Genomic DNA, 15,120 nt, shown 5'->3' with positions numbered 1-15,120 from the left:
TACAGGACAATTTACAATGACCAATTAACCTACTAACTGGTAAGTAGGTTGATTGGTCATTGTAAATTGTCCTGTAATCTGAAGGACAATTCTACTTCTACTATTAGAAGTAGAAAGAACAACCTATGAGTTCTGGGTCTCGAAGAATTAATCAAAGGCAATCATCCTATGGAATTTTTTGCAAACTTTCTGCAAGAATTATTTCCACAAATCTTGGTGTCTTTGCCTATGATTGATCGAGTTCACAGGTCTCCCTTGTTTAGACTTGCTAACAGAGATAGACCAAGATCGGTAATAATTTGTTTTCATGAATTTAAAACAAAGGAACTGTTAATACACAAATCTCGTCGAAGAGGCATGATTGATTATTGTGGCAGCAAGATTAGAATTGTTGAAGATTACTCGCCTGAGGTTACGCAGGAACATGCTAAGTTCAAAGAAGTTATGTCCGAGTTTTTTAACAAGGGTTTTAAACCCTCCCTTCGCTATCCAGCTCGTCTCAGAATCACACATAAAAATGGTTCTTTCGAATGGTTTCATTTGACTGCTGAAGCACAAAGGTTTTTAAAATCCAAAGGCTAGCTGTTTAGTTTGTTCTTACGTGAAGACTCAAGATTAAATGGGAAATTTTTAATTTGCAAATCCTGTCAAAGGGGCATGATTCGTTATAGGGTGTAATATTAGATTCTCAAAGACTATTAGCTTGAGGTTATGCAGGAATGTGCTAAGTTTAAACAAGCTTTGTTGGAATTTTTTAACAAGGGTTTTAACATGTCCCTTGGCTAACCAGGTTGACTGAAAATCTCATTAAAGATGGACCCTTCGAATGGTTTCGTTTGAATGCTGAAGCATAAAGGTTTTTTAAATTTGAAAACTAACTGCTTAGCCTGTTTTCTCATGAAGAAATAAAATTAAATGTTTAATGTCTTGCTGTATGAATAATGGTATCCTTTACTTTTGGTAAACCTTTGTAACTAATTTCCTTTTGTATTTTTTAATACTGTATTTTTGATATACGAGAATTGAATTTCTAATCTGGATATTGTTTAGTCTAGGTTGGAATATAAACAACCTTAAAACTAATTGGAGCGATCAACAAGTTTTTTGGGGGGTTGCCCATAGTTGTAGATGCCAGCTTTCTATTGGTTAGTTTTCCTTCTTTGGGAGGTGAGCGGGGGGGGGGGGGGGTGGTTTCTTTTCTCAGAAGCTGTTTTTGAATCTTTTTTAGCCAGCTTGTTGCTTGGTTACCATTTCTCAAGGTTTATGGATTGGTTTTAACTTACATTTTAACCCTTCCTTTAAATAATACTAATAATGGACCAAACTATCAACATACTCATTTTTAACATGAAAGGGTTAAGTCACCCTGTTAAACGTAATAAGATTTTTGCTTATATTAAGAAAGTTAAGGTCCCTATTATTCTTTTACAAGAAACTCACATACGCAAATGTAATAATGTACATTTTTTTAGCCATTGGAACAGATTTTGTTTTCATTCATCTTTTCAGGCCAAATCTAGAGGAGTTTCAATTCTTATAGGTAATACACTTTCCTTTATCCAACATTGAGTAGTGTCTGATATACTAATGGACGCTTCATTACAGTTTCAGGAAAACCAGATAATAAATTAGTAACAACACGCACAAAATGCTGGTGGAATGCAGCAGGCCATAAGGAGAAGCACTGTCGATGTTTTGGGCCAATAAATTAGTAGTACTTGCCAATGTGTATGCCCCAAATGTAAATGATCCAGGATTCTTTGAGCGTTTTTTTTTCGTACCAGATCTGAGTCTTTATTCTTTGGTAATGGGAGGTGATTTTACATAGAAACATAGAAACATAGAAAATAGGTGCAGGAGTAGGCTATTCAGCCCTTCGAGCCTGCACCGCCATTCAGTATGATCATGGCTGATCATCCAACTCAGAACTCTGTACCTGCTTTCTCTCCATACCCCCGATCCCTTTAGCCACAAGGGCCATATCTAACTTCCTCTTAAGTATAGCCAATGAACCGGCCTCAACTGTTTCCTGTGGCAGAGAATTCCACAGACTCACCACGCTCTGTGTGAAGAAGTTTTTCCTTATCTCGGTCCTAAAAGGCTTCCCCTTTATCCTTAAACTGTGACCCTTCATTCTGGACTTCCCCAACATCGGAAACAATCTTCCTGCATCTAGCCTGTCCAATCCCTTTAGAATTTTATACATTTCAATAAGATCCCCCCTCAATCTTCTAAATTCCAGTGAGTATAAGCCTAGTCGATCCAGTCTTTCGTCATATGAAAGTCCTGCCATCCCAGGAATCAATCTGGTGAACCTTCTCTGTACTCCCTCTATGGCAAGAATGTCTTTCCTCAGATTAGGGGACCAAAACTGCACACAATATTCTAGGTGCGGTCTCACCAAGGCCTTGTACAACTGCAGTGGAACCTCCATGCTCCTGTACTCAAATCCTTTTGCTATGAATGCCAACATACCATTTGCCTTTTTCACCGCCTGCTGTACCTGTATGCCCACCTTCAATGACTGGTGAACAACGACACCCAGGTCTCGTTGCATCTCCCCTTTTCCTAATCGGCCACCGTTCAGATAATAATCTGTTTTCCTGTTCTTGCAACCAAAGTGGATAACCTCACATTTATCCACATTAAATTGCATCTGCCATGAATTTGCCCACTCGCCTAACCTATCCAAGTCACCCTGCATCCTCTTAGCATCCTCTTCACAGCTAACACCGCCGCCCAGCTTCGTGTCATCCGGAAACTTGGAGATGCTGCATTTAATTCCCTCGTCTAAATCATTAATATATATTGTAAACAACTGGGGTCCCAGCACTGAGCCTTGCGGTACCCCACTAGTCACTGCCTGCCATTCTGAAAAGGTCCCGTTTGCTCCCACTCTTTGCTTCCTGTCTGCCAACCAATTCTTTATCCACATCAATACCATACCCCCAATACTGTGTGCTTTAAGTTTGCACACTAATCTCCTGTGTGGGACCTTGTCAAAAGCCTTTTGAAAATCTAAATATACCACATCCACTGGCTCTCCCCTATCCACTCTACTAGTTACATCTTCAAAAAAATTCCATAAGATTCGTCAGACATGATTTTCCTTTCACAAATCCATGCTGACTTTGTCCGATGATTTCACCTCTTTCCAAATGTGCTGTTATCACATCTTTGATAACCGGCTCTAGCATTTTCCCCACTACCAATGTCAGACTAACCGGTCTATAATTCCCTGGTTTCTCTCTCCCTTTTAACTGCTAGCTAGACCCAATTTTAGACCAATCATCTTCTAAACCAGCGTCTCTTAATAAATCAGCTTTGCTTATTCGATCTTTTTTATTGAAGTGTGGTATTGTTGATATTTGACGTTTCTTACATCCTTTAGATGGGGGTAGTCGTTTTTTTTTCCCCATGTTCATCATACATATTCCAGGATTGATTTTTTTTTATTGTTAGTCAGATGATTTCATCAGTTCATTCTTGTGAATATAAAGAGATTGCTGTTTCAGATCATGTTCCTGTATTTCTATCTTTAAATCTCCCTGGTCTTCCTCAAACAAACAGAATTTGGCATTTCAATACAACTTTGTTATCTGATAAGGAATTTTTAAAATTTCTAGAGAGGCATATTATTTTGCTTTTTGAAGAGAATAAAAATGAAGAGACTTCGAATCTTATTCTATGGGATACTTTCAAGGCCTATATTAGAGGACAAATTATTTCTTTTACTGCGAGTGTTAAGAATAAAAGCTAATAAAGAAAGAATTGAATTAGCCAATCAATTGAAACAATTAGATCAAAAATATGCTTTAGCTCCAGATCCTGTTCTGTATAAAAGACATGTTGAAGTTAAACTAAATATGATCTTTTGTTAACATATATAATTGAAACTCAACTTCTGAAAGATAAATCTCAATTTTACATTCATGGAGATAAATCAGGCAAAGTATTGTCCAACCAATTCAAAACTTCTGTAGTTAAACGACAAGTTAAAGAAATTAGCAAAACTAATGGTGATAAGACAACTGATTACTCTGAAATAAATGATACCTTCAGAGAATTCTATTCAAAACTTTATAGTTCTGATTCCCCTAAAGATAATACTGTAATGAATAATTTTCTAGATCAATTAAATATCCCTCTCAGCACGTTCTGCAGATAATTGTAAACAGATGGATCAACCCATTTCTTTTGAGGAAATTGTCAAGGCTATATGTTCACTACATTTGCGGAAGGCTCCAGGTGCAGATAGATTTTCTGGAGAATTTTATAAGGCTTTTTCTTCATTAATTATACTGCAGTTACATTTAGTCTTTCTGAATTCTGTCAAATTGGGTAGCTTGCCTCAATCTTTCTATGAAGCCTCTATTTTGCTTATCCTAAAGAAGAACAAGGACCCAACTGAATGCTTTTCATATAGGCAATTTCATTACTCAATGTTGATACTAAAATCCTTTCTAAAGTTCTGGCTCATAGGATTGAAAATAATCTACCTTCTATTATTTCTGATGATCAGACTGGATTTATTAAAAACTGACATTCCCATTTTAATATACACCATGTATTAAATGTTATTTACTCTCCCACCCAGGAGATATTGGAATGTGTGATATCCTTAGATGCTGAGAAGGCCTTCGATCAGGTTGAATGGAATTATTTATTTAAAACCTTAGAAAAATTTAATTTTGGACCAGATTTTATTCAATGGATTAAATTACTTTATCTATCTCCTTCTGCTCGGGTTGTTACTAATTTACGAAATTCCAAACCATTTAAACTTCATTGAAAAACTAGACAAGGCTGTCCGTTGAGCCCTTTGCTCTTTGATCTAGCTTTAGAACCTCTTGCCATTGCTTTTCGAGAATCTAATGATATCTGTGGTATTTTAAGGAGAGGTATTACTCACAAAATCTCACTTTATGCAGATGATATATTGCTGTTTATCTCTAATGTTGAGACCTCGTTACCTTGTGTAATTTCTTTGCTCTCCCATTTTAGCCAGTTTTCGGGATATAAATTGAACCTACGTAAGAGTGAATTATTTCCTTTAAATAATTTGGTATCAATTAATACTTAATCTCCCTTCTAAAGTTGTAAGGAATGACTTTACTTATTTGGGTGTAACAGTCACCAAGAACTATGAACATCTGTTTAAAGAAAACTTTCTTACTTTATTGAATCATGTAAAATGGATATCATTAAATTGGTCACCTCTTTCAATATCGTTGATTGGATAAATTAATTCTATTGAAATAAATATTCTACCTAAATTTATATATCTTTTTCAGGCTTTACCTGTTTTTATTCCTAAATTCTATTTTGACTCTCTTGATTCTATTTCATCCTCTTATATGTGGAAAAATAAACATCCTCATTTAAATAAAGTTCATCTTCAAAAATCTAAAAAGTCTGGAGGTTTAGCCTTACCTAATTTTAGGTTTATGACTGGGCAGTCAATATACAATATCTTACATTCTGACTATATTATATTAATGATGTAGATTGTCCGGTATGGGTCTCTTTAGAAGCTAACTCTGTTAATAAATTCTCTATTATTTATCTTCTTGCATCCTCACTTTCTTTATCTGTAAGTAAACGAACTGATAATTTAATAGTTAAACATAATCTGAGGATTTGGATACAATTTAGAAAACACTTTGGTTTATTGAGATTTTCCCTTTCAAGTCCCATGTATTCTAATTTTTTAAACCCTCCATGACTGATTTATTTTTTAAAGAATAGGATAGGTTGGGTATTAAATGTTTTTGGGATCTGTTTGTTGGAAGAAACCTTTTTTCATCTGCTCAATTGTCAGCTAAATATAGTTTACCCAAAACTCACTTTTTTAGATATTTACAAATCAGTGACTTTTTAAGGTCTCAGTTATGCACATTTCCTATAAGCTCAGATAAGAACTTACTAGATGTAATTTTTAGTTTGACACTTTTTCATAATGATTCAATATCTAATATTTATGGTATGTTACTGGAGATGAGGAATGTTCCTTTCGACAAAATTAAGAATCTCTGGAAACAAGATTTACAGACACCAATATCTGAGGAATCTTGGAATGAAATTTTTTAACTGGTTAATACTTCATCGCTATGTGCTCGTCATTCCATCATACAATTTAAGATGACACATAGAGCTCATATGACTAAGGATAAGCTATCTCATTTTTATTTGGATATATCTCCCTACTGTGACAGATATAATAATGGAGAAGCTTCATTAATTCATATGTTTTGGACTTGTCCAAATCTTGAAAAATATTGAAAGGAAGTTTTTCAAAAATTTTCCTTAGTTTTTAAAGTCATTTTTAAGCCTAACCCTCTGACGGCCCTATTCGGTATTGTTGCAGACAAAATATTAAGCTGAAAGCATCTGGTTTACATATTTTGGCCTTTAGCTCTCTTATAGCTAGGCCATAAGCTATATGGCTTATAGCCATATAAGCTATATGGCTTATATATGGCTTTTGATTAAAAGGAAAGATGTTTTTCCTCCTACTCATGCTCAATGGTTATGCGACGTTATGTCAAGATTCAAGATTCAAAAACGTTATTGTCATTCTAACCGTACATCAGCTCTGCAGGGCAGAATGAGACAGTGTTTCCCAGGAGCAGTGCAATCATAACATAACAAATGCAACACTCAATAATAAACATAACAATAAATAGTAAAACACAACATGTTTAGATTTAGAGAAGAGTCGTTGTTCAATTTCTGAATCTCATAAAGACTTTCAAACATTGTGGAGACCTTTTCTGAATTATTTTCAAAACCTTCAATACGTTGTTTAAACGAATGAAGTTGACTATTACTAATTTTTATTATATGAGAAGGTATTTTACCTTCTTTTCTCCGTAATAAACAGCTTCGGTCTTGGTAGGGGTTAGATTCTTTTTTTTTCTAATAAATTAGTATATTTCAATATAGCTATTAATTAACTTATATGAATACGGGGTAATGAAATTGTTATTATGAACGGATATAATGTAATTGGTAGTCTTTTTATCTTTTTTGACCTTTTATATATACTTTCTTGTACTCTGTATTCTTCTATGTAGAAACTAATAAAAATATTGGAAAAAGAAAAGAAAGGCTCAAATCCATGGTCTCTTGAGACTAACAGATGCCTATATGGTAGACAGAACGGCTTTTTAAGATATTTCATTTTCATGCAATATATATTTTCTTGTAAACAACTGAATATGATTTTAATGAACACAAGACATTCTGCAAACGTTGGAAATCCAGATGCTGGAGGAACTTATTTAGCGAGTTGATTGGCGCACGACTGTGCAAACATGTGGACGTCAGCCAGTGAGAACAGCGAGAAGAGTATTTAGGGAGATGATTATTTCTTCAGCGGGTTGATCCGGGCATGACGGCGCAAGCGCATGGACATCAGCCAGTGAGAACAGCAATAAGAGTTTAAAAGAAGACAGATTTACAGAGCGGGCGCAGAAGAGCGGGCAACGGACTAGAGGGAGACAGAGGAGGAAGGCTTTGCCTCAAAGGGGCTTCAGGGATAACGGTAAGTTAACTGTGTAGAACACAGACAGGAAGAATGTGTGTGAGGCTGGTGTTCCGTGCTCGGTTTCAGATGTGGCAAGTCTGGGAGACTCCCAGCCTCCCACATGGTCATATCTGCACCAGGTGCATCGAGCTGCAGCTCCTTAGGGACCATGTTAGGGAACTGGAGATGCAGCTTGATAATGTTCATCTGGTCAGGGAAAGTGAGGAGCTGATAGAGAGGAGCTATAGGCAGCTATAGATAGAGAAGAGCTATAGACACCGGCATCTCGGGAGACAGATAAGAGGGTAATAGTAAGGAGAGAGAAGGGCAGGAGTCAGAGACTAGAGAGCAGCCCTGTGGCTGTACCCCTTGACAATAAGTACTCCTGTTTGAGTACTGTTGGGGGAGTGGAATGGCCTACCCGAGGGAAGCAACAGTGGCCATGCCTCTGGCACAGAGTCTGGCCCTGTGGCTCAGAAGGGTAGGGAAAGAAAGAGGATGGCAGTAGTGATAGGGGACTCAATAGTTAGGGGGTCAGGCAGGCGATTTTGTGGATGCAGGAAAGAAGCACAAATGATAGTTTGCCTGCCAGGTGCCAGGGTCCAGGATGTTTCTGATCATGCCCACAATATCTTGAACTGGGAAGGAGAACAGCCAGAGGTGGTGGTACATATTGGTACCAATGACATAGGCAGGAAGTGAGAAGAGGTCCTGAAAGCAGACTACAGGGAGTTAGGAAGGAAGTTGAGAAGCAGGACCACAAGGGTAGTAATCTCGGGATTACTGCCTGTGCCACGCGACAGTGAGTATAGCAATAGAATGAGGTGGAGGATAAATGCATGGCTGAGAGATTGGAGCAGGGGGCAGCGATTTAGAGTTCTAGATCACTGGGACTTCTTTTGGGGCTGGTGTTACCTGTACAAAAAGGACAGGTTGCACTTGAATTCCCGGGGCACAAATATCCTGGCGGGTAGGTTTGCTAAGGCTAATGGGGAGAGTTTAAACTAGAATTGCTAGGGGGTGAGACCCAAATTGAAGAGACGGAGGAAGAGGTAGTTGGCTCACAAATAGAGAAAGCTTGGAGACAATGTGAGAGGGAGGATAGGCAGGTAATAGAGAAGGGACATGCTCAGACCTATGGTTTGAGATGTATCTACTTTAATTCAAGGAGTATTATGAACAAAGCAGATGAGCTTAGAGCATGGATCAGTACTCGGAGCTATGATGTTGTGGCCATTATAGAGACTTGGATGGCTCAGGGCAGGCATGGTTACTTCAAATGCCAGGCTTTAGATGTTTCCAAAAGGACAGGGAGAGAGGTAAAAGAGGTGGGGGCACGGCACTGTTGATCAGAGATAGTGTCACAGCTGCAGAAAAGGAGGAAGACATGAAGGGATTGTCTACGGAGTCTCTGTGGGTGGAAGTTAGGAAAAGGAAGTACTCAATAACTCTATTGGGTGTTTTTTATAGACCACCCAATAGTAACAGGGACATTGAGAAGCAGATAGGGAGACAGATTCTGGAAAGGTGTAATAATAACAGGGTTGTCGTGGTGGGAGATTTCAATTTCTCAAATATAGATTGACATGTCCCTAGCACGAGGGGTATAGATTTGGTGGAGTTTGTTAGGTGTGTTCAAGAAGGTTTCTTGACACAATATGTAGATAAGCCTACAAAAGGAGAGGCTGTACTTGATCTGGTACTGGGAAATGAACCTGGTCAGGTGTCAGATCTCTCAGTGAAAGGGCATTTTGGAGATAGTGATCATAATTCTATCTCCTTTACCATAACATTCAAGAGGGATAGGAACAGACAAGTTAGGAAAGCGTTTAATTGGAGTAAGGGGAAATATGAGGCTATCAGACAGGGGCTTGGAAGAATAAATTGGGAACAGATACTCTCAGGATAATGTACAGAAGAACTATGGCAAATATTCAGGGGATATTTGCATGGAGTTCTGCATAGGTATGTTCCAATGAGACAGGGAAAGGATGATAGGGTACAGGAACCAGAGTGTATAAAGGCTGCATGTAAATCTAGTCAAGAAGAAAAGATTACAAAAGTTTCAAAAAGCAAGGTAATGATAGAGATCTAGAAGATTATAAGGCGAGCAGGAAGAAGCTTAAGAAAGAAATTAGGAGAGCCATGAGAAAGCCTTGGTGGACAGGGTTAAGGAAAACCCCAAGGCATTTTACAAGTATGTGAAGAGCAAGAGGATAAGACATGAGAGAATAGTACCAATCAAGTGGAAAAGTGTGTATGGAATCAGAGGAGATAGCAGAGGTACTTAGTGAGTGCTTTGCTTCAGCATTCACTACGGAAAAGATCTTGGCGACCATAGGGAAGACTTACAGTGGACTGAAAATCTTGAGCGTGTAGATATTAAGAAAGAGAATGTGCAGGAGCTTTTGGAAAGCATCAAGTTGGATAAGTCACCGAGACCAGATGAGATGTACCCCAGGCTACTGTGGGAGACAAGGAAGGAGATTGCTGAGCCTCTGGCGATGATTTTTGCATCATCAATGGTGACGGGAGAGATTCTGGAGGATTGGAGGATAATGGATGTTGTTCCATTATTCAAGAAAGGGAGTATAGATAGCCCAGGAAATTATAGACCAGTGAGACTTACCTCAGTGGTCATTAATTTGATGGAGAAGATCCTGAGAGGCAGGATTTATGAACATTTGGAGAAGCATAATATGATTAGGAATAATCAGCTTGGCTTTGTGAAAGGCAAGTTGTGCCTTACAAGCCTGATTGAATTTTTTGAGGATGTGACTGAACACATCGATGAAAATAGAACAGTAGATGTAGTGTATATGCATTTCAGCAAAGCATTTGACAAGTTACCCCATGCAAGGCTTTTTGAGAAAGTAAGGAGGCAGGGATCTAAGGGGATATTCATTTGTGGATCCAGAACTGGCTTGCCCACAGAAGGCAAAGAGTGGTTGTAGAAGGGTCATATTCTGCATGGAGGCTGGTGACCAGTGGTATGCCTCAGGGATCTGTTCTGGGACTCCTATACTTTGTGATTTTCATAAATGGTCTGGATGAAAAAGTTGAGGGATGGGTTAGTAAATGTGCTGATGACACAAAGTTTGAAGGTGTTGTGGATAGTGTGGAGGGCTGTCAGAGGTTACAGTGTGACATTGATAGGATGCAAAACTGGGCTGAGAAGTGGCAGATGGAGTTCAACCCAGATAAGTGTGAGGTGGTTCATTTTGGTAGGTCAAATATGATGACAGAATATGGTATTAATGGTAAGACTCTTGGCAGTGTGGAGGATCAGAGGGATCTTGGGTCTGAGTCCAAAGGACACTCAAAACTGCTTCAAAGTTTGACTCTGTGGTTAAGAAGGCATACGGTGTATTGGCCTTCATCAATCATGGGATTGAGTTTAGGAGCCGAGAGGTAATGTTGCAGCTATATATGACCTTGGTCAGACCCCACTTGGAGTACTGTGTTCAGTTCTGGTCACCTCACTACAGGAAGGATGTGGAAACTATAGAAAGAGTACAGTGGAGATTTACAAGGATGTTGCCTGGATTGGGGAGCATGCCTTATGAGAATAAGTTGAGTAAACTCGGCCCTTTCTCCTTGGAGCAATGGAGGATGAGAGGTGAGCTGATAGAGGTGTATAAGATGATGAGAGTCATTGATCGTGTAGATAGTCAGAGGTTTTTTCCCAGGGCTGTAAGGGCTAACATGAGAGGGCACAGTATTAAGGTGCTTGGAAGTAGATACAGAGGAGATGTCAGGGGTAAGTTTTTTACACAGAGAGTGGTGAGTGCATGGAATGGGCTGACCAGCTAAGTTCCTCCAGAATTTTGTGTGTTGCCTGTTGCTATTGTGGGAGGCAAGGGAGGAGATTGCTGAGCCTCTGATGATCATCATCAATAGGGATGGGAGAGGTTCCGGAGGATTGGAGGGTTGCAAATGTTGTTCCCTTGTTCAAGAAAAAGAGTAGAGATAACCCAGGAAATTATAGACCAGTGAGCCATACTTCATCTGTGGGCAAGATGTTGGAGAAGATCCTGAGAGGCAGGATTTATGAGCATTTGGAGAAATATAATCTGATTAGGGATAGTCAGAATGGCTTTGTCAAGAGCAGGTCATGCCTTACAAGCCTGATTAAATTCCTTAAGGATGTAACAAAATACATTGATGAAGGTCAAGTAGTGGATGTAATGTATATGGATTTCAGTAAGGCATTGATGAGGTTCCCCATGCAAGGCTCATTCAGAAAGATAGGAGGCATGAGATCCAAGGAGACCTTGCTTTGTGGATTCAGAATTGGCTTGCCCACAGAAGGCAAAGAGTGGTTGTAGATAGTTCGTATTCTGCTTGCAGTTTGGTAAACAGTGGTGTTCTGCAGGGATCTGTTCTGGGACCCTTACTCTTTGTGATTTTTATAAATGACCTGTTTGAGGAAGTGGAGGGATGGGTTAGTAAGTTTGCTGATGACACAAAGGTTGGAGGTGTTGTGGATAGTCTCTGGAGGGCTGTATGAGGTTACATGGGACATTGATGGGATGCAAAACTGGGCTGAGAAGTGGCAGATGGAGTTCAACCCAGATAAGTGTGAAGTGGTTCATTTTGGTAGGTCAAATATGAAGACAGAATACAGTATTAATAGTAAGGCTCTTGGCAGTGTGGAGGGTCTGAGAGATCTTGGGTTCCATGCCGGACACACAAAGCTGCTACTGCGCAGGTTGACAGTGTTGTTCAGAAGGCGTATGGTGTGTTGGCATTCATCAGCCGAGGGACTGAGTTCAAAAGCCATGAGGTAATGTTGCAGCTATATAAGACCTTGGTCAGGCCCCACTTGGAATACTGTGTTCAGTTCTGGTCACCTCACTACAGGAAGGATGCGGATACTATAGAAAGCGTGAAGAGCAGATTTACAAAGATGTTGCCTGGATTGGAGAGTGTGCCTTATGAAAATAGGTTGAGTGAACTTGGCCTTTTCCCCTTGGAATGATGGAGAATGGGAGGTGACTTGACAGAAGTGTAGGAGATGGCAAGAGGCATTGATCATATGGATAGCTAGAAGCTTTTTCCCAGGGCTAAAATGGCAAACATGAGGGGGCATAGTTTTCTGGTGCTTGGAAGAAGGTACAGGGGAAATGTTAGGGGTAAGTTTTTCACTCAGAGAGGGTGTGTGTGTATGGAATGCATTGCCACCAATGGTAGTGGAGGCAGATACAATAGGCTCTTCGAAGAGACTCTTAGATAGGTAAGAAAAGCCATGCAATAGGGTAATTCTAGGAAGTTTCTAGAATAGGTTACATGGTCGGCACAACATTGTGGGCAGAAGGGCCTGTAATATGCTGTAGATTTTTATTTTCAATGTTCTATGAATATACGTTTGTTGATTTTCATTTTTATCTATGAAAGGAGATATTAGCATGAGTTCTAAAAGTGAATTCTTTGACAGTTTTCTGCAAGAATTTGCAAAAGTTTGGCACAATTTTAGGTGCTTATTAGTTGCTTCATATATACTCCATTGCCACCTGATTTGCATGTATTCCACTGACTAAAGGACATTCTTTCAACATATATACGTTCCCCAATACCAACTAGCCCTCCTGATAACATATATCTTTTTCACACCCAGTATATTTTCAAACAAATCGTCTTCTAAAGATTAATCAGCAGCTGTTCAAAAACAAAAAAGCACATCTGTAGAGATTGATATAGGCTGGGATTGAGATTTGCTTTATATCTTCCATTGTCAAACAGTTTGCCAAATATGTTAAATCTTTACATGGGCAAGAGACCAAAACGTTGACATACATGTTAATTTGCAGAGCAGTAAAGTTATTTGTAGAAGGGTGTTGAGTGCGGTGGGGATAGGAAGGTCACAGAAGTGAATGCTAATTTTTCCCTCCTAAATATCTCTCCACATAGAGCTTAATTTTCTGCTCAAAGTGTCCTTGTAACAAGAGAATATAGAAGTAATTTCAAGAGTCATTCCTTCAAGCACTGAACAATCTTCAAAGTTCAACTGTTCAAATTACAAAGTAAATTTATTATCAAGGTACATCAATGTCACCATATACTACCCTGAGATTCATTTTCTTACGGGCATTCAGAGTAGGACGAAGACATACAATATAATGATGAAAAACTACACACAAGCAAAGACTGTCAAGCAAGCAACTGTACAAAAGATGACAAAGAAAAACAAATAAATGAATAAATAAGTACATACTTACTGAGGATATGAGTTGTAGGGTCATTGAAAGTGAATCCATAGGTTGTGGAATCAGTTCAGTGGAGGTGAGAGAAGTCATCCACGCTGGTTCAGGATCTGGATGGTTGAGGGGTGCATATTTAACTGTTCCTGAACCTGGTGGTGTGGGATTAAGGCTCCTGTACTTCCTTCCCAATGGAAGCAGTGAGAAGAGAGCTTCTGGATGGTGGGGTTTCTTGATGATTGATGCGGCTTCCTTTAGGCAGCAGTCTTTGTAGATGTGCTCAATGGTAGTGAGGGCATTTCCTGTGATGTTTCTGACACTTCCAGGAGTTCTTGGGCGAACTGCTGCAGAGCTATGATAAATCAGTATCAGGTTTAATATCACTGGCGTATGTCGTAAAATTTGTTAACTTAGTGGCAGCAGTACAATGCAAAACACAGTAAATACAGAAACAAATAAATAATTGAATTACAGTAAATATATGTATATTAAGGAGTTAAATTAAAAATAGTGCAAAAACAGAAATAATAAAAAGGGAGGTAGTGTTCATGAGTTCAATGTCCATTTAGAAATTGGATGGCAGACAGGAAGAAGCTGTTTCTGAATAGCTGAGTGTGTGCCTTTGGATTTCTGGATCTCCTTCCTGACGGTAGTAATGAAAAGAGGGTACACCCTGGACGAATGTCGCCTTTCTGAGGCACTGCTCCTTGAAGATGTCTTAGATACTACGGAGGTTAGTACCCATGATGGAGCTGACTAATTTTACAAGACGTACAAAAAAGCTGGATGAACTCAGCAGGTTGGGCAGCATCCGTTGAAAAAAGCAGTAAAAAGGACTGCTTCTTTCAATGGATACTGCCCGACCTGCTAAGTTTATCCAACTTTTTTGTATGTCTTGATTTGACCACAGCATCTGCAGTGTACTTTGTGCTGACTAATTTTACAACTTTCTGTAGCTTCTTTCAGTCCTGTGCAGTAGCCTCCCTACACCAGACGGTGATGCAGCCTGTCAGAATGCTCTCCACAGTGCATCTATAGAGGTTTTCAAGTGTTTTAAGTGACAAACCAAATCTCTGCAAACTCTTAATGAAATATGGCCGCAATCTATATAGGAGCATATACTGTAAAACCATTTCAAAAAGATACGATCCAATCTACTTTCTCTCACATGTGTCAAAGCAGCGATTTGTGCACAAAACATCCATTTTACCCGATGTTCTGTATTCTTATTGAAAGAGCCATCATGTTCTCAATTTCAAACTGCAAAGAACAGACACAGATGATCAAAGAATCAATTTGCCACATATTTCATGCAGATTCTATGAAGGTGTTTTGTAAATAATTTAAAAAGCAGCTGAGTTAGGGTACATCCTAGTGGGAAAATTTCCCGCC

The 15,120-nt window shown here is 39.0% G+C and overlaps 1 protein-coding gene across 3 annotated transcripts in view; it reads right to left on the bottom strand.

The window, feature by feature from the left end:
- spag8 (sperm associated antigen 8) overlaps positions 1 to 15,120 on the bottom strand; it is a 462,677-nt gene that overhangs the window by 243,509 nt on the left and 204,048 nt on the right. For all 3 annotated transcript variants that reach the window (XM_073064305.1, XM_073064304.1, XM_073064306.1), the window contains one exon: positions 13,747 to 14,080. In XM_073064305.1, coding sequence (XP_072920406.1) covers positions 13,747 to 14,080 — 334 coding nt within the window. The remainder of the gene's footprint in view (positions 1 to 13,746; positions 14,081 to 15,120) is intronic.

The sequence above is a fragment of the Hemitrygon akajei genome, chromosome 13, assembly GCF_048418815.1.
Source record: "Hemitrygon akajei chromosome 13, sHemAka1.3, whole genome shotgun sequence".
Lineage (NCBI taxonomy): Eukaryota > Metazoa > Chordata > Chondrichthyes > Myliobatiformes > Dasyatidae > Hemitrygon > Hemitrygon akajei.
The sequence above is the reverse complement of the archived record's forward strand: the minus strand, read 5'-3'. Positions and strand labels throughout refer to the sequence as shown.